This window comes from Anastrepha ludens, chromosome 4, assembly GCF_028408465.1.
Source record: "Anastrepha ludens isolate Willacy chromosome 4, idAnaLude1.1, whole genome shotgun sequence".
Classification (NCBI taxonomy): Eukaryota; Metazoa; Arthropoda; class Insecta; order Diptera; family Tephritidae; genus Anastrepha; species Anastrepha ludens.
Genome location: NC_071500.1, coordinates 15,983,058 through 16,002,887, shown reverse-complemented (window position 1 = coordinate 16,002,887; position 19,830 = coordinate 15,983,058). Strand labels below are relative to the sequence as shown.

General features: G+C 37.0%; 1 protein-coding gene across 7 annotated transcripts in view; it reads right to left on the bottom strand.

Annotated features, from left to right (window-relative positions):
- Positions 1-19,830, bottom strand: part of LOC128862339 (chromosomal serine/threonine-protein kinase JIL-1) — a 73,134-nt gene that overhangs the window by 52,599 nt on the left and 705 nt on the right. For 3 of the 7 annotated variants that reach the window (XM_054100901.1, XM_054100903.1, XM_054100904.1), the window contains exons 2-3: positions 19,515-19,756; positions 13,938-15,479 (exon numbers count right to left, since the gene is read on the bottom strand). In XM_054100901.1, the coding sequence (XP_053956876.1) occupies positions 13,938-14,916 (979 nt within the window). In that variant the 5' untranslated portion in view covers positions 14,917-15,479; positions 19,515-19,756. The remainder of the gene's footprint in view (positions 1-13,937; positions 15,480-19,514; positions 19,757-19,830) is intronic. The other 4 variants (XM_054100902.1, XM_054100905.1, XM_054100906.1 and 1 more) reach the window with 3 other exon arrangements.

Genomic DNA, 19,830 nt, shown 5'->3' with positions numbered 1-19,830 from the left:
TAGATGTATGTGCATTACGCACGCTACAATGAAACGTGTAAAAACTTGAGAAAATTACAAAAATACCAAAGTGATTAAAAATAGATAGAAATAATAAGAAGAGAGATAAAAAAGCAAAGATAATGAAAATAGAATGTGTACGGGTTTGTAGATGCATACATATCGATCTTCTAGTGCGTATACAGACATACATACATATATAAGTATACCTATAGAGGCACATATACACACACATATATATACGATTTAAGTGCACACATTCACATCAAAAGTGTGAAAAGTGTGGGGAAAAAGCTGAGTGGGCTTGAAAAAAGATAATAAAAAGTACAATATAAAATGAGAAATTGTATGTAAAGCGGAGAAAGAGATAAAAATAAAGTATAAGAGATAATGCTAAAATGCAAATAGTATAAAGCACAGGAGGCCGCTCATGAAAACAGTGCATTTGAACATAAGAAACTAGCGTACACATATACGTATGTATATGTGCACTTGTGCTCGCACAATTAAGTCACTAGGAATGAAAATTGAAAAAAACAAAAAACATAATAATAATATATTGGGTTAGGGAATAAGTTCGTAGCGTTTTTTTACAACGATTTGTTTGCTGTTTGACAAAGGGTAAGTATTCATTAGATAGAACTCTTTCTGCTCTACAAAACTATGTATGCTAATTGTGTTTTTGAGTTATTTAATTTTTTTATTATTGACCTAGTTTTGAGGCTTAGAAATGAAATATCCAGGAAGCACAAATCTGCTCTCGTTTGCTTTTCATCGAGATCAAAAAGCTGCAGAAACAGCCCGGGGCATTTACGACGTGTATGGAGAAGGTGCCATAGACGAGTTTACAGCACGGAAATGCTTTGCAAAGCTCAGAAATGGCGACTTTGACGTCAATAACACGTCCCACACGGGAAGGGCTTCTGAATTCGTTGAAGAACGTCTGAAATCACTTTTGAAGGAGGACGTCGCCAAACCAATGGTGAATTAAAGGAAAAAAAAAATAAACTGCGATCATAAAACGATTCTCAATCACCTTCATGCAATGGGAATTACAGAAAAATTGTTAGCCTGGGTGCCTCACGAGCTCAACGAAAAAACAAAGAAAGCCGCCTTCAAATATTTGCTTCTCAGCATCTCGCCCGCCATCGAGCAATAGCGCATTTTGTACCGAATCGTCACGGGGAATGAGAAATGGTGCCTATACATCAATCTCAAGCAAAGAAAGGCGTGGATGGCTCCGGGAGAGAGTCGGCGGAGATGGCGCCAAAGCCGAGAGTCAAGCCGGATCTTCATCCAAAGATATCATGATATATTTTTGGTGGGAATGGAAGGGCATGGTGCACTGGGAAATGCTGAAAAAGCATGCCACGGTCAACTAGGAGCTCTACCTTGCTTTGCTACACCGCGTGAATGAGGCTGTTAGACTGAAAAGACCTGATCGACATGGTCACACTATACTCCTTCACGACAACGCCAAGCCCCATGTTGCACAAGTCGTCAAAGCCGCACTGCAAGAGCTCGAATGGAGGTCCTTCAGTATGCGCCGTATTCTCCGGACCTTGCACCGACCGATTACGATCTTTTCCGCTTCCTGTCAAACCATATGAAGGGCGTTACCATCGATGACGAAGAGGTCCTTAATAGAAGTGTATGTGTCAATTATTTATTTTTATTTTTTGCGTATAAGTTGAAAAAAAAAAAAAAAAAATTATAATATAATTCACCATAAACATGTTCCATACATTTTTTTAATCCTATCTACTTTACTAGCAAAAATCACACGGTATTTCCCCAGCGTTCTGCTGTTTGTCTTCTATTTCTTCCATTTTAGTGGAAACCAACTCAGGACTTTCTCACACAAAAGAAGAAAACATAAGAAGTCAAAAATAGTTTTGCAGCCTACTTCAAGTTTGACAATACGCATAAGAAGCACAAAGCGGGCCGCCAGTACGGGAGGCAAAATCCCCTCTCTCTTCTCTATCCGCCCTACTCCCACAAACAAAGGGACTAGGCTGAACATTTTAAATACATTTCTATTTCTTGATTCATTTACATTTCTCTATTTATTGTTTTGAAATTTTCCGAAATCCCACTTTACCAAAATATGTAGCTGCAAATCAAAATTTTCAAAAAGCAAAAAAGTTGACACAGGTTGAGAGCACGCCAGGTGCTAAGACGAAGTAAACAGAAACGGATAGTTCAGATAAGCTGAAACGAATGATTTTGTTTTTGTTGCTTGTTACGTGAACTTGTTTCTCTCAGCACACTTGTCCAAACAGTGCACGTACAAATATTTTCTCTAAAACACAATAAAAGAGAATAATGAAGTCAGACTATTGTGCATTTATAATTATGTAACGGGATGTAAGTAGTAGTAGTAGTAGTGAAGGTGTCTCCGTCTTCGTTTCTGAAGGGGTAATACCTAAACATGCATCTGACCACCAAACTAGGGTTGCAACGTTTGGTTTTTTTTTTGTTCACAAAGCGGCAGAGCCAGAAGAAACATAGAAAACAGCTTGACGTGTGTCACAATTTTAAACACCTTTAATGAACGGCACAACACACTGTATTTGCTTGTGTTATCAGCGCATGCCAATGATAAGCTGTGCGCTACTAAGCAAATATATTTATGTATGTATGTATGTATTTGTATATTTCCCATTTACCTTCATCGCGTGAATGAAATATAGCAAAAAAAGAACAGTGAACACGAGTTTTTTGAGAAACTGTGTATATACACTTTGGTACGTAAATGCATAAATTTACCCTTCAATAACATAATAGAAAGTTTGTATGTAATATTCACGAAAGAATTCGCTCGATCATACATTCATTCATACATGCACAGCGATGTGCATAAAAAAAGCTGCGTTATAATAGGTACTTTTTTTCTTTTATAATTAGTGTCAATTCAATATAACAACAGATAATAAAATGAATTAAAGCGAATAAAGGGTTTTCCAATAAGAGGTGTTATTCCCGTAAAAAATCAATGGTTTCGTTGCTTGTGTGGCATGCACCGCCGTCTTGTTAAAAAAAATGTTGTCCAGATCAATATCATCCAATTCCGGCCATAAATAATCGTTAATAATCTCTCGATAGCATTCCAATGACTCCGTCGGACCATAAACCGCATCAAACAGTTACACGTTGAGGATAGAGAGGCTTTTCAACCACAACTCTTGGATTTTCTAAGCGCCAGATCCGACAATTTTGCTTGTTGACGAAGCCATCGAGGTGGGAATGGGCCTCATCACTCAAGATGATTTTTCGATGGAATTCCGGATCATTTTCATGCATTTCAATGACTTAATCAGTAAAGACACGACGTTGTTGATGATCGGCCGGCTTGAGTTCTTGTGTTAACTGGACTTTATTAGCCTTAAGACCCAAATCTTTATGCAAAATACGGTGTAATGACGGTTGTGGAATGCTTAATTCCAAAGAACGACGAGGAATGGACAAACCTGCGTTTTCTGCAATCCTTTCTCTTACAACAGCAATAGTTTCACCTGTTCTTGAGTGACGTGCACGGGTTTTATTCTTCACATCACTAACTTGTCCCAACAGCTCGAATTTGTTCACCAATTTCTGTATTGCGGTCTGAGAAGGGGCTTCACGATGACCCAAAAATGTTCGAGTTTTACGAACCGTCTCTGCAAAATTTTCATCATTTTAATAATTTCAATGCGTTGTTTAAGCGTGTATCGTTCCATTTTTATTAATGGCGTAGTTTCTACTTGTCAAATATCAAAAAATGACATCTTCAAAAGTGACATCTACCGAAATAGCGGGCTATTCAAAATAACGCCTGCTATTGGAAAATCCTTTATAATAGATAATGTATTCCTTCTGTGCCAATACTGTTGTTCATCACTGTACATTAAATATTAAGAGAATGAAACAAGTGATCAAAACTAAAATGTTCTCCACAGATGACAAATCTGCTGCTAATTCTGCTGGTTCTGAGCGTAAAAGTCCATTTAATAAGGCTGCAATACCGGCACTTGTAAAGGCAGCATGAGAGAATATTTTAACCATGCCAAATGGCAAAACTTTCTTGTTCTAATACCGATGACAAAAACTGTGATTACTCCACTAACAATAAATATTATGGTAAAGTTAATGATAATTGTGCCAATTATTTTAGTTTTCACATACAAATGTTACCTTTCAGAACGCAGAACTTTGTCGAAATGAGTTCGTAACGTTTCTCTATAAAGGGTTTTCCAGTAACAGGTGTTATTGGTGAATAGATTGCGCTATCGAGAGGTGATTAACAATTTTTTATGGCCGGAATTGGATGATATTGGACGATGTTTCTGGACAATGTTTGTTTTCAAAAAGACGGCGCTACGTGCCACTCAAGCAACGACACCATTGATCTTTTACGGAAAAAATTTCCGGACCGTGTTATCTCTCGAAGAGGTGATCACAATTGGCCACCGACATTTTGTGATTTAACACCTAGTGACTTTTTTCTTTGGGGCCAAGTGAGAGAGAAGGTCTACGCCCGGGGTCGATTCAAGACCTCAAAGATAGAATTCGTGAGGCTATTGAGGAAATAGGGCAACCACTTTGCAATTCGGTTATGGAAAATTCCATGAAAATGATATTGTCCTGTAAGCGTGGTCGTGGTGGTCATTTGCCTGATGTTATTTTCCACTATTAACGGCATACCTTCCTCTTTATAATGAAATAAACATCCGATCATTTATATTAATGTATAAATAAACTGTATGCCATAAATTGTCTTATTGATTTTAAATAATTTTAATGAAAATCAGGGAAAATATGGCCGTTTACAGGTATCTGTCCCCTTAAAAAATAGCATTTTTCGTTGAATATCAAAATCACACCTCTGTTTGGAAAACCCTATATTTTATTTCAGCGCTAAATCGACACAATTTTAAGATTTTGAATTTTCGCTAAATAAAAGTTATTTAAACATATTAAGCCTGCTCATGTAAAAATGATCTATTAACTTAATTTTCGAGAATTCTATCTCAAAGAGAAAAATATCAAAAACAAGTACATGAACGTGAAACCAGAAAAATATGCAAGTTTTACTAATAGCTGATTAATTTGTAAGCAGGAAAAATCACAAAAATTTAAAAATGTTTCACTTGAGCTTCCTTGTAATAACTTAAAACAAAAATATAAAGCAAATAAAATGTAAAATAACGAACACCGAAACCACACGCTTTCATTTTATCCACAATAATTTGTTGCATTTCATCATCGCTGTCAGATGAAGAACATTCCATTACCAATTGCAATTCGCAAAGTTTATTTCGTGTTTATTTTTACTTTGCGATCAGCTGTTTTTCTCACTTGCAAATTCGTACAAGTAAAAATTTATTCAGTAACAACTTGTAACTTCCCCTCAAACTGAAATGCCATTTTGCTCTCTCACTTTCCCCTACTTTGCAACTTTTTTGGGTAGATGAACACCAAAACGTGATAATTTGTAACAAGGTAAATATTATATTATATTAAGCATTTCGATAGCGCTAAACGGAAAATAGGTCGTAACACAGATTGGATACCGCGACTTGTCCTAAATACGTAAAAACACCAAAAAAAAACATTTGACATGTCACGCCAGCACAACTGCGTGCACGTAAGCAAAAAAATACCATAATTATGCATACAAATGTAAGTATGTATACCGTTATATTAGAAAGTGGGTTAAGCACGTGGTGTTGACGTCACTTGGAATTCCCCGTTGCATAAATTAAAATGGAACAAAATTCATGGAATATGCACAAACAAAGTTAATAAGCAGCTTAGATGGTGTTAAGCTTCCGCATACCAACTATTTCAAGCCATGCGTATATCTATTTTAATATTATAGTAATGATATTTCATGATATTTTAGAAATGCCAATCGACACGTGCGCAAATATAAAGAAAAGTGGTATCAACGAATCGACGGTTACAAGAGCGACAGTCTCGAGGCGAGTTTGTTTTACAGATTTGTCCGATCGGTCAAAGAGTTTGCAATCTAGAAACAAATGGTGTAGCTATAAAATTAGAGAAAATTAGATTACAAATTTAGCACTACATGACAAGACAACATTTTCTCTATAGTTTTTCTTCCTATCAAACTAAATTATTACTGTATAATATAACCTTTTTCTTGGAAAGTTATTTACTAAGTAGGCAGCAAGTACCTTTCTAATCGATGTTTGATATATTCCTGCTTTCCTCATAAAACTGATTTACATGTAGTATTTACAGGGTCCGGCACTCGAAGTGACCGGGCGCGCAGCTGATGCACGGGCATCAGATGTCTGCTAGTTAGCTAAATGAAAGTCCAGAGTATTGTTTACAAGTGCGTGGAAGCATTTTGCCGCGAGTAAACGCGAAAAAAGAAAAGCAGTAATGGATTTTAAACGTAATAATGCGATTGCATTATATTTGGCTGGAAAATCACAAGCAACAATTGCTCGTGAACTTGAGCACGTTAAAGTAAATAAAGTTTTTGTTTATCGCATCATTACTTCTTACAATGATACTGGTAGTATCGCGAAACGTCATGGATGTGGTCATCAAAAGACTGCAATGTCACGTGAAATGGTTCAAAAAGTGAAGAAGCGACTTAAGTGAAATCACCGACGAAGTGCCCATCAAATGGCGAAAGAACGAAAATATGTGACCCTAGCATCCGCCGCATACTGAAAAATGATCTCAAAGTCAAGCCTTACAAGATCCAAAAGGCGCATAATCTCACACCAAAGCAGCAACAAGTCAGACTTGAGAGAGCGAAGGAGTTGCTTCGCTTGGCCGAAAGCGGTCAATATCCGAACATTGTGTTTTCTGACGAGAAAATGTTTAAAATTGAGCAATTCGTAAACTCCCAAACGATAGGGTTTATTTGATCGACCGTTCACACGAGAATTTGAGTCATCGATTGGCCAACAGGAGGCAGCACCCGTAACAGGCGCAGATAGGCGCTCTCCAATAGTTTTCATCGAGCATGGTGTCAAGATAAATGTGAAATATTATCGGGAAAGTATTCTATAAGTTGTTTCGAAGCAGTAGGCAGACAAATATTTCGGTGGCAGATCATGGACGTTTCAACAGGATTCGGCACCGTCTCACAAAGGCTCGAGTGAACGAATAATGGATAAAAACAACGTTCCGAACTTCATAACGTCCACACAGAGGCTCTCAAATTCACCAGAGGCGAATCCGATGGATTATTCTCTTTGGGCCATTTTGGAGAGCAAAAATCGAACTAAAAGATTCACCAGTCTCGAGACGACATTGTCCGCGGGTGGGCCCAAATACCTGCAAGTGACATTCGGGCACCTTGCGATTCGTTTCTGGACCGTCTCAAGGGCATAGTTAAGGCAAAAAGTGGTCATATCGAGCAAAAGTAAATTGATTCTCAATTTTGTATTACTTTCACACATTTTCTAAACTAAATTTATGTCCTTTTTAATTGGTTATACTTCGAGTGCCGGACCCTGTAGTGAACATATGAAGTGATCACAGTGCAAGCGAAAACGAAGATGGAGACGTTGCGCAAGCGGTCAGCTTGAAACTATACGGTACAAAGACAAATCGCTTGCTGTAGTGAATTGTTTACATTTCATTTAATTGTTTGCACTTTGAAATAAACGCGAATTACTTTTGAAAAATGTATTAATGTCAATATAATAAACTAAAATAAACTGTAATATCTTGGATATAAAAAACGTTGTGAATGGGTTTCCGTCTCATTTTCAAATGGGTCTCCAGGGTTCGCTAAGGGAAGGGCTACTTTCGTTAAAGTTTAGATTGTGCTTTTATGTGGTTTAAGGGGTTATACGCAGTTATGAAGCAAATAAAAGACGGGTTGTCAAGGATTTATCCTGAAGAAACTTCAGAATATTTTAAGTTGAAAATTTTTGGCGGTTATAAAAGCATCCTTCAAGAACGTAACAAAATTTTTTATTTATGAAAATGTTGATTATAGAGCGCGCTGCAGGCGATTTCTGGAACCTCCTTTAAAAAAAGACGATTTACGGTGTACATCGTAACTCAGGATTGGATTATCTGAAATCAAAAAACCAAACAAATTTTGTTAATATATTAGATTATCTAGTAATTAATCGTTCGGCTAATCAAAATAGTGAATTTTCACAAAATGGCAGCTTTTAAAAGAAATGATTTCGATTTTTACGTTAAAATTTGGCCGTAAATTGATTATAAAATGGAAAATAAGTATCAGATTTACAAAAGGAACGATTAATTACTAGAAAATGTATCTTTAAAGATTGAGCTAAAACGGTTGACCGATCAAACAGGCCGTTTTCGAGATATCGTGTACACCGACTTGAAAAATGCCGTTTTGAAAAAAACACGTTTAAAGTTTCAATACCTACCTTAAAACGTGCCGAGGCATCTCTACATATTTAGGCATAACTCCGAAAGTATTGCTTAGATCTACTTCAAATTTCGTGTGTATACTTTTGAATATATGTACATTACAAAAATGCAATAAAAAAAATCGATTTTTTTGAAAGTCATAACTGCGTATAACCCCTTAAGGTGTTACACCTTTTGTCTCCCTGCAACTACCACAAACCCAATGGTCAAATAAGTAGGTAAACATTTCCTATTTGAATGTCTACCTTAAAGTCATTAAAATCTTTCATTGGCCATTATTGGAGTTTTATTGAAATTTGTCCATAGTTTTTCAATAAATAGCTCAATTTTTGGCAAAATTGAATCAAACGTATTAATTGACATTCTTGAATAGTCGAACAAAAATTGCCGTAATTCTTCATACAAATGGTGAAGGAATTCTCTAGACAAATTTATTTCGAGAATGGAGTTTTATCTTTGAGTTTACCTTTAAAAAGAGGTTTCCATATAGAAATAATTGGCCATTTCAAGACGAATCCATTTTAAGTGGTATTACATTTTGTTCGTCTTCCACTATGAACACTCGCCATCGTATTCGCAATGCAAGCAACTCGTTTTCGGCTTCGTATTTATCTTCGTTGTTGTTATTGTTATAGCAGCATAAATCTTCTCCATCCATGTGCGGGGAATGCAGCTGAAGTTACAATACAAGGATATAAACGATCCGGTTTCGCTAACGGAGAACCAGCTGTTGTGGGAACATTTTTATCTTAATTGTTGTTGTTGTAGAAGTAACCCTGCCGGTGTTATGTAGATCACCGGCCATCTTCCTCTAGCTCATCGACCAGTAGGCCCAGGAAATTTGCTATTTCGACAGGTTGGGTCCAGAGAGAGAAAGAGGAATGTTAGATGAGTGGGTTCGATGGGGTATGTGAAAAGGCGGTTAGTGTCGCGCGGGGTGCCTTCACATGCTGCACATATGTTTAGTATGTCGGGGTCAATTCTGGATAGGTAGGAGTACAGTACAGCAATAGTATGCAGAACGTAATTGTGCCAAAATTACGCGGGTTTCACGAGGAAGCTGGAGCTCTTCATCTACTGTAGGTGGTAGTTGGACTCCGATTACGGCATTCGGTGGATGGGAGCTTAAAAAGGTGGTAAGTGTATCCCGATAAATGTCGTTAATAGTCTGTTTAAACACTGTCCGATCCAGTAGTTGTCGATTTGTTTTGTCCTGGATCTCGTCTCCGTAATTGAAGGGGTGTCTCCTGACGTGCCTGCGAGGCGTCTCTGGTTCAAGCAGGTGTCTGCATGGGTGAAAACTGCGGTAGCACCATAGCAGAAACTGTTTGCTGAGCATTTTGTTGGGCTCCTTTACAGGGAACATCTGTGTCTCGTTATGTAGGTGGTGTAGTGGGTTTATCAGAAGGCATCCAGTCGCTGTTCGAATGGCTGTATTTTGGCATGTCTTTGTTCACTGCGTATCACTAGTTCCAGGCGACCAGACAGGCGCAGCGTAATTTAGAACCGGCCGTCCAATTGTTTTAAATGTCGCCAACAACATTTTATTTGGCTTTCACCCAAATACTTCCGGCTAGCGATTTGAGAACCTTGTTGCGGTTTTGGACTTTAGTAGCAATTGCGGTTGTGTGCGCAGAGAAGGAGAGCAAACTGTCGAAGGTTACACCCAAAATTTTAAGATTGTTAACAATCGGTATTGGTGTGTCGTCGATTTTGACCTTGAGTTGCAGTTTGACCTCCTTTGTCTAGGTGGTAAAGAGCGTCGCTGTGAACTTAGTGGGGGAAAGTTGTAGATTCCTCGTAATGAGAAGCGAGAAAGGCAGGTAAGGTAGCCGTTTACTTACAATGCCATTGGCCAATGCCATTATCGTACAGTCGTCAGCTTAGGAGACCTAGGAAACTCCCTCTGGTGGCTGGGACAGCTGCGATAGATAGAAGTTGAAAAGCAAGGGTGAAAGGGCGAAACATCTTGGTTTATCTTCGTCCTCAGCTTCGCTTCCACTCTGTCTGCAATCTAAGTTTCACAAGACAGTCGTGCTGCACCGCCTGGAAAACTGACGAAACACAAATGCATGTTTGCGATAACCCAATTGTCATACCTTTCACTCTCTATTGCAGCGTAAGAGTTTAAAGCATTTTTCAATTTCCTCTCCACATAACAAAGTCAATTTTTTACTAATTGTCATCTCATAGGCCGAACTTGTGTTGCATAATTAGTTTGAGTGTAAATAAGCCAACATGCAATAGTATTCGAATGCGCCATTGGAAGGTGTTCGGCATTGGCACAATCGAGAAACTAACATCTAAACAGCAATGCAAAAATTTTATTAAACGTGTCAAGGTTGTAAGCATGTGCTCCACTTTTGCAATACCGCCTTCATCTCCGCCGCCCATCCAAAAGCCAAAAGCAGTCAGCATTAGCACAACTAACATACCACAGAATGCAGCTAGACAGCACAAAGTTATGCCCACGTATACATATATGTATATGTGTGTATGTATGTATATGCATACGATCGTACTCATGGATATGCATACTTATGTACAGTGGCTCAAACGCTTAATCGTAATAGGTAAATTAGCTTTGCAGATAAGTATTTGTTAAATTTATTAGTTGCTCTCAAAATTAAAAGACCAAACTGTTGATTTTTTGATAAATTATAAGTATCGCGAAACTATCGGAAATGGCAAGGGCACTAGATCTAAATTTCCCTAACTACCTCTAGTTACCGAAACTATGCGATAAAGGGCAATTGAAACATTTTTCGGCATTAGTGCGTGTAAAAGAAAATAAAGAAAAAATAGTATTGGTTCGGAAATACCAAACTAATCCAATACCAAAATTAAAGGATTCGTCTAAATTTTTTTTTCAGCTAGAAAGCATTGTGAGTTCATATATAACATTGGGGGAAAAGAAATCCGTTATTTTTTCTGTATCTTGTTAAGTGTCGATCGAACAATTTAAAGTTTATGCTCGTTGTCAAGTTGACATTTCACACTAAAAAAAAACTTTTCCTGTTCTTTTCTTTGTTCCATTCAGTTGTGAGTTACAGGGTGTTAACAATGCAAGTCAACAAAGAGAAAATTCGGTACATATTACATTTTTTTCTTTGATAAAAGTGAAAATGCAAGTCAGGCCGCTGAAATCGTGAATGGTGTTTATGGTGCCGATATTGAAACGGTTAATTAAGTACAATTTTGGTTTGGTTTGGTAAGTACAGTTTTGGTTCGTTTCCGCTCAGGCGTTTTTGATGTTAAAGAAAATATCGATAAAATCACAGAAATAATCTAAGTTGAACGACATTCTAGAAGCCCAAGAGCCAACAAACAGTTTTAACTTTTTGCGCCAAAAAATTTTCGCAAATACATATAATGGATTTCGTTTTCCCCCAAACTAATATTTTCGATTTATCGTAAGTTGTTCACGTAAACAATACGAAGTGTTTCCAAAAAGTCCGACACTCGATATCTTAATTTTATAACCGCGCCCACTTGATCTCAAGACTGTTCTAGATTTGTTCACAAAATGATTAATAGGCAACATTATAAAATAATCGAAGTATAGAATGGCGGCCACCGTAGCCGAATGCGTTGGCGCGTGACCACCATTCGGAAGTTAGTAGGTTCGAATCTCTGTGCATGAAACACCAAAATGATAGACAACTTTTTTTCTAATAGAGGTCTAATTCTTATTTGCCGTTCGGAATTGGCTTAAAATTGTAGGTCCCACCATTTGTGGAACAACATCAAGACGCACATCAAAAATAAGAAGAGGAGCTTTGCCCCACACCCAAACATAATTCTACGTTACCGGTACGACCCGGATTTACTATATATCCGGCCATGGACTGTACGCCAGCAGCATCCCGAGTACACATATGGGGAATGTTTTTGCTGTTACAACAACAGCCACAACAACACTTCATTTGCGTGATCAACGAGATCATATCAAATTCTAACCTTAAAATCTAATAGAGCTCTAAAGCGTACAGCTCTTTATGTTTTCTATGTTAAGTTTAGGCTAACTAGAACCGCATGTTGCTGGTAACTTTGAATAGTTATCTGAAATTATGTCTAACTTAAGTCTTGGCTAACAAAGCTTTAACGCTCTGCTAGTCACTTGCTGTACAGACGGCAAAGGGGTAGCTACGTACCGGAATGACTCGGGGTTTTCCCGACCTAGGGGTGCCGTCCCACTACCCCTGTCTAGTGCGCTGAACCTTAGCCCTCATTAATCGCCCCTGGAGCAGCTTCATGCAGCAAGATTGCACCGCATACTTCCCCTTAGGGCTGATATTGAACCTAACCCTGGACCCGAAGTTTAGATATCTAATCCACATTAAAATTTGGGCAGTTTATGTTCTGTTTTAAATGAATTGGTTTCAACTTGCAACCGAAAGAGAAATTGCATAGATTCCACCACCAATTAGGGTGCTGCCAGAGCTGTCCTAAGTCCCTAAAATTCTGTAAGTCCCATCTAATTCGGCAATGGCCCGACTATATCCAAATGTCCTTTGATCTAGGCTAAGAAATGCAGAGGGTATTGTGTGGAAATGTCGACTTATTTTGGGACAAGCAATGCAAAAGCGAGGCCATGTGCTCATTTATTGATGGCCATACGTATTGCCGGGCTATAATTATGGCGGTAGCTCTACCATTGGGGTGTGCTAAATTATGTAGCGCTTCATAGAACTTGCGACGTAGCTGCAAAGGAACTTACGATGTAGCTGCCATAATGACTCACAAGAACTTTTATTCGACAACAAAAACTTTTTCTTTCTTCTTTTTCTATTTAACTTCGGGAGGTTTTGAAATAATACCCTCGACGACGATGACTGCGTTCTTGCTCTGGATGGGTGATGACAGCGAATATTTCGTTGCAACAGATGTTATTTTCGAGACTTGGAACTGATCCTCCACTTGTTACGACTGGGAAGCGTTGAATGTTTTGAGAAAGTCACAATTTTTCTTTATAAAAAATTTGAATATTTTGTCATCACTCTCACGAGAAAAAGAATTTCATCAATCATTTTTTGCATATTCGTTTACCGTAAGTATATTTCGTCATCCATTTTTAAGGCTTTTTGTGCCTATGTAGAACATGTACGTACTTCAATCAATGTCTCCAATAGGAAAGAACAACAATGCTCAAACAAAATTTCTGTTTACCAAAAATTCAGTTTACGACCAATCCCAGCGGACTACAATGCACCTTCTCCTTCAATGTGGCGTAATAGCGCGGAGAAGGTTCAGACATCTCGGCCAACTGCAGCCAGGAGAAAGGCACATACGCTCAATCCAACCCAGTTCTATCCTGAGTTTAATAAGGGAACTAGTAGAGTTGTGATGTGTGGAGGGCACAAAAGACCATGAGGTCGAAGTGCAAACCTCGTAGAAAATCGATTATAATTTAATCTACAAAAATTAACCATCATCAATTAGATAATGTGACAAATATGTACTGAGTTCGCACAATTCGCTAAAAATTCATATAAGATATAAAAAAAGAGAAAAAAAATGGAATCTTATATTAGTATTTGTATTAGTGTACTTACATTTGGTGTGAACCTGAGTAACTTCCTCAATTTCACGTTGCATTCGTTCCAATTCGACATTGTTGCTGCTGTTGGAGGCATCACCTTTACGGCTAATTTCCCTATTTTTACTCGCGGCCTGACCGCTACTACTTGCACCATTTACGCTCAACTCTTGCTGTTGTTGCTCATACTTGAATTTGTTCTGAACCTGCTGTTGTTGTTGTTGTTGATGGTGCGGGGCATTCGACTGGCAGTTGCTGTTGCTGCTACTGCTGCCGCTAACAATAAGCGTTGGCATGCCACCGTCACCGCCGTTCGCTTGCCGCTCCTTGCTGCTTCCACTTATCACTGCTCTTCTATTCACCTTAGTGTCATCATCACTATCGCTGCTATCAGGTACTTCGATAGTCTCTGCCACGGGTAATACATTCATTTTTGCTGTTAGTTGCACATAGTAGCTGTTTTTGTTGCTATTTATATTATTGTTGTTATTGTTATTCGCTGTCGTCTTTTTGTTTGCCGAAGTGTGGCTAACTTGTTGATGCTGCGCTTGTTGTGGAGGTATTTGAGGAAGTACATAACGTTTGTTATTGTTATTGTTGTTGGCATAGTATTGATTACGCTGTTCTTGTTTATTATTAGTTGTTACGGTGATAGGCCCTTGCCTGTGCGATTTGCTTTGGCCATGCGCAGCTATATGAGCGCTAGCGGGCAACGCAGAGATATTGGGGGCACCTATATTCACTTTTTGCCGCTTGCTGCGGCCACCATTCATATACTGTTCGCCAGAAGGTTGTCGAGTGCGTTTGGCACTGCCAACACTACTGGTGGACGAGTTACCGCCCGTGAAATGTGTTTCATTGGTAGGCTGCTCATAGAAACCGCTCTCGTGCTCAGCCTGTCGTCGCGTGGCCATCTTTTTGGAAGTGGCACTAGCGGTCAAATTTAGCGCTTTGGTGCTGCTCCCACCGCTACTATTGTTATAATATCGACTCATTATGGCAAAGTGTTTGCAATGGAAATCGCTACTGTAGTGCTCTTATTGAATTTTTTTCCTCTGTGGAAACGCTTTGTATTTAAATTTTGTATATTTTGTATGGAATTTTTGGTTTAAGAAATAGTTTTTGTAGATTTTAATTCTTTCAATTGTGACATTTCCACGTGCTAAACTTGTTTGACAACCGACGGCTACTTTCCCAGTGGCAAGCGGGTCGCACTATTGTCATTCGCAAGAATGGTGCCTTGATAGCTTTTTGTTTTCCCCGACTTATTTTTCAAATACATACAGATGTACGTATTGTAGGAATAACGTAAAGTTATTTTTCCTGCTAAATGTGGAAAAGACGATTAACTCGCGAAAGTATTAGTAATAAGGCATAAAATACGGTGGGAGAGGGTTAATACGCTTAAGCGCGAAAATGCTGTTCATCGAAATCGCGGTCAACTTGTCGCGTACTTTTGAGTAGCAGTAAGCCCTGTAGTTGCCACTGATGGTATAATTGTTGTTGTTAAAGTAAACACATTCGCAGTTGTGCCCATTTTCTCAAAACTTTGTGATATCTGTAAAGAAAAATACATACAACTGAAAAAAATTATTTCCTAACAATAATAATATAAAAAATATATAGGTTTTTAATGTAAAATGTAATGTAAAAAATATATCGATTTTTTATGTAAAAAATATATATGTAGATTTTTAATGTAAAAAAATATATATAGATTTTTAATGTAAAAAATATATACATAGATTTTTAACATAATTCAATAACAGGAATGAAATAGGCTTAAGAGTGTGATAAGCAGTTGTTCATTGGACAACATAACAGTCACGCATACATACAGTTTGTCAAGAATATCTTTGCATAGTGAAGAAAAATTTAAAATTTTAGCTTTGATCGAGAATTCCAACAACAAATAAAAAGCAAACAAAAAATTTATACACACATTTACACACATACACTTGTCTACGACTATTAGGCGCCAACAGTTATTAAATAATCGCACACATTACAAAAACAACAACAACAAAAAATATGTTTACTCTATTTAAAGTGTCAAAAAAATCTTTGCATAACTGATGAAAACAACAAAAAATGCAGTTATTTTCCGCGAATTTCGTTCATTTGGGTTTTTTGCAAATGGTATGGAATGTGAATGGGGTAAGAAATTATTTAGTTATAAAGTGATTGTCTTCAGTGCTTCAAGTGATTTCAGATTTGAATAAAAAATGCCAGGAAAACGAGTTTCAAAAAATATTATTCAATTAGTGTATTTCAATAACTACAATGACAAATCAGCCAGAGAAATCGCCGATATGTTCTCCCTCAAAATTAGAACTGTGTATAATATAATAAACTGTGTTGAAAATGAAGAAAGACTCGAGTTGAAAGGATCTACAGGCATGCCAAAAAAAGTGACGCAGCGAATTGAACGTAAAATTATTAAAACTATTTATAATAGCCCGGAAAGCAGTACAAGAGGATTAGCTCTTCAAGCGGAAAAAGACTACGGGTTAAGAGTTTCTCATGAAAGTGTTGCAAAAAAACCCAAATATTCTTCAAGAGGGGCTAGGAAAAAATCCCTGTTATCAGCACAAAACGCTGATAAAAGATTGCGATTTGCCAACGAGCACATATCGCTACCCACAGAGTACTGGGACGACGTTATTTTCTCAGATGAGACGAAAATGATGCTCTACTACCATGATGGACCCCAAAACCAAAAAAAAAACCGTGAAAATAGGTGAAATTTTCGAGCTCTAGACCACCTTAAATTCAACACTTTAGCACGGAGAAATAAAAATAAACAAAACCAGAATAATTCATGTCCAAAAGAATAATCATACAACATTGTATGTTCTTGAAATATTATACAAAACTCCCTTATCAGTACGTAGTGGCTAATCCTTTGACCTTGGTATGGATTCTACCAATTTTAACATATGTACGAGTATGTTTGTTGAAATATTGTCCCACTCGGTTTTAAGAGCTTTTCCAGTCTGTTTGTCTTCCGGAAAACTTAATTTTTTTTTAGTTTTCTGGACAATCCCCCAAACAACAAAGGAATAGTTTAGGGCATTTTGTAGATGAGCCACATCTTGGCAACGATCGAAGTATGTTAGCTTTAAGGATGCTCAGATATTGAAATCTACCCATGTTGCCTTCAATAAAATGAATATTTCCGCCATCTGCGTTTGGCGACACCAACACAAAACCACCTTTATTCTTCACAAGAGCTTTTGTACTCTTCGACTCAAATTCAGTAATGGACTTTCTTTTCCAGGCAAAACACTTTCATTCAATAAACAATAAGCCATTCATTAAAACAATAGAATAAATACAAAACACTAAATCATTTATCATCGATTTAGTAATATTTTACCGTTTTCCAGAAGTCTCTATCCTTGATTATGTATTCAGTGGCGAATTTTATGCGAGCGCTCTCGTTCTTCACACTAATAACGGGCCTCTTTCGCGCTATTCGTCCATGGAAGTTACGTTTTTTCATCACACGACGAACTGTTTCATCACAAACCATTTTACTAGTACATATTTTCTCTAAACATTTTATTTCAGCTTTACTGCGGAAAATCATGCGTACTTGGCGATCATTAAGTTTCTTCTCTTGGCATAGGCGGCTGGACTTAAAAATGAAGCGTTTTTTATAAAATCTTATAAGCATATTGACCGCGCGCCTGAAATCATATATAATGGGATTTTGGAATATGGATGCTTCAAATGTAAAGCTACCTTATGCGGAAGAGGATTTATTGGTGACTTGGAGATTTCAACAAGACTATGATTCGACCGAAGCAAACTTCTCATGTTGTAAAAAAGTTTTCGACGACAATTCGATAACTGCTCTGAATTGACCATCTTCGAGCTCCAAGATAAATCCAATAGAGCATCTTTGGATCGCCGTAAAAAATTCATTCAGTACGCAGAATAGCACAAATTTGAATCATTATTTGAAAATGTCAAGGCAGCATGGGAAACCATTCCTGTTTAACGTTGCAGAGGTTTAATAATGTCAACTGCGCTGTGCAGCAGTAGTAAAGGAAAGAGGGTTTTCAACAAAATATTAATGTTACTTTTCCCTTTCGCCTGCATTTTTTTATAACGCTTCATTCTCAAGTATTTTTCTCGAAGAATTTTCGAATTGTATTAACATTGTTTTTCTTAGATAAAAAGACTGTTATACATAGATTGAAGGCATTTTAAATTTAAAGAAATGGGTATCGTTCTTAAGTATTTTTAAACGGCTGTAATTTTTTTAAATCTGTGTTGAAGTTGAACGTAAATGTGTGCGTACAATTAAGCTTTTGAGCAACTGTATATCTTAGCTATTTTAAACAAAACCTCATATTTGCATACACTCGCTATTTCCGTTAGTTTGAAAAACCAAAAAGTTGATTGCAAAATGTGTCGAAAACTTTTTCTAATAAAAAAATTATTCTTTAACACAAAATAAAAAATGTATGGGGAAACGAAAAAAACAGCGTTGAAAAAAATCTACATACAGTACAAGAATAACTTTCTTTAGTGTAAACATTTTACTTAATCGCTCAATTCTTACTAATTTTGCCTGCCAAACTTTCATATGTCCAATAATATTTAATTCTGGGCTTTCCGGTAGTGCGCTTATGTGGCTTAATGCATAAAAAATCCAAATTATCCACTGAAGGTTTTAAATTTATCCACCGATGGTTTAGATTTTTTAAAGTTGGTTCTAAATCATGGCGAAGGGCTCTGACGAAAACCGACGAGTTTTTGAAAAAAAAAGAAAAAAAAACAACATTTTATGGAGTGATGAATAGAAGTTCGCCTTTCGGACCTGATGCAAAAAGTATGTTTGGCGCCCATCTATAAAACACAGCGGTGGCAATGTTTTGGTATGGACTTTCTTCAAGGAATTTATAACTAAAAATTAAGTTTTTCCACATGACACTCTTAAAAATTCGAAATTCGTGTCCAACTCTTACTGGTAGCTTATTAATGAGTTTTTTGAGGAAAGGGAAAGGAAATATATCAGACATCATATAAGTGCTCATCTTCATTGGATAATTGCATTGTTTAGTTAAAAAATTTAATAACCTTCACTACAAATAACTCGAAAACTATAAGCTTCCGACTGCTAAAAGTGAGTTTGACAGGGCAAGATTCCAGCTTTCCAACTGTACCACTCATACCCCCCAAAACGTATTGGCTCATTTCAAAGCCATAGTTTATTATACTCTTTCTCTCAGAATTATTTATAGAAATAAAAAATACTATACGATTTGGCAAAAGTGTTCGTCCAAACAGCTCGATTCACCCACATATACACAAAAGTGCACATGCATATACATATACGGACAGTTTTAAGGCACAAAATATTAGTATTTAAATAAAAATGCATTATAATAGGGCAATACGTGTCACTTTCTTAGTATTACAAATTCGCTTATCTACTTGGCTCGTGTAACACTCATTCAGCATTCAAACACATTCTTACAAATCCATCCAATAGTATTTACATATGCGTATAGGCGCAACTGCTTCAACTCCACCCACAGTATAGCTTTCATATACTTCAGCTGCTGTTATTTAAACTCACCTTTAATTGCATTAGCACTTGACCACTTTTGATTTTATTAATCCAGGCACTAAATGAATATACACGCACTTATTTGTCGTAGAAAAGTAATAACCACTTTTGGGGCGATTTTTTATATTTTCAATTAGTCATTTCTTGAAATATTGATCTTACATATAACTGCAGGAGCATTTGTTAATTTTTTGGACGTATTAAATATTTCCTTTGTATTTCGAAGTATCTATACACAACACATGGAAATCCTATAAATTTATTTTGCTTTTAAGATTTATACAATAATAGCTTTTAACAAATTATATGTTTGATAAACTTTCAT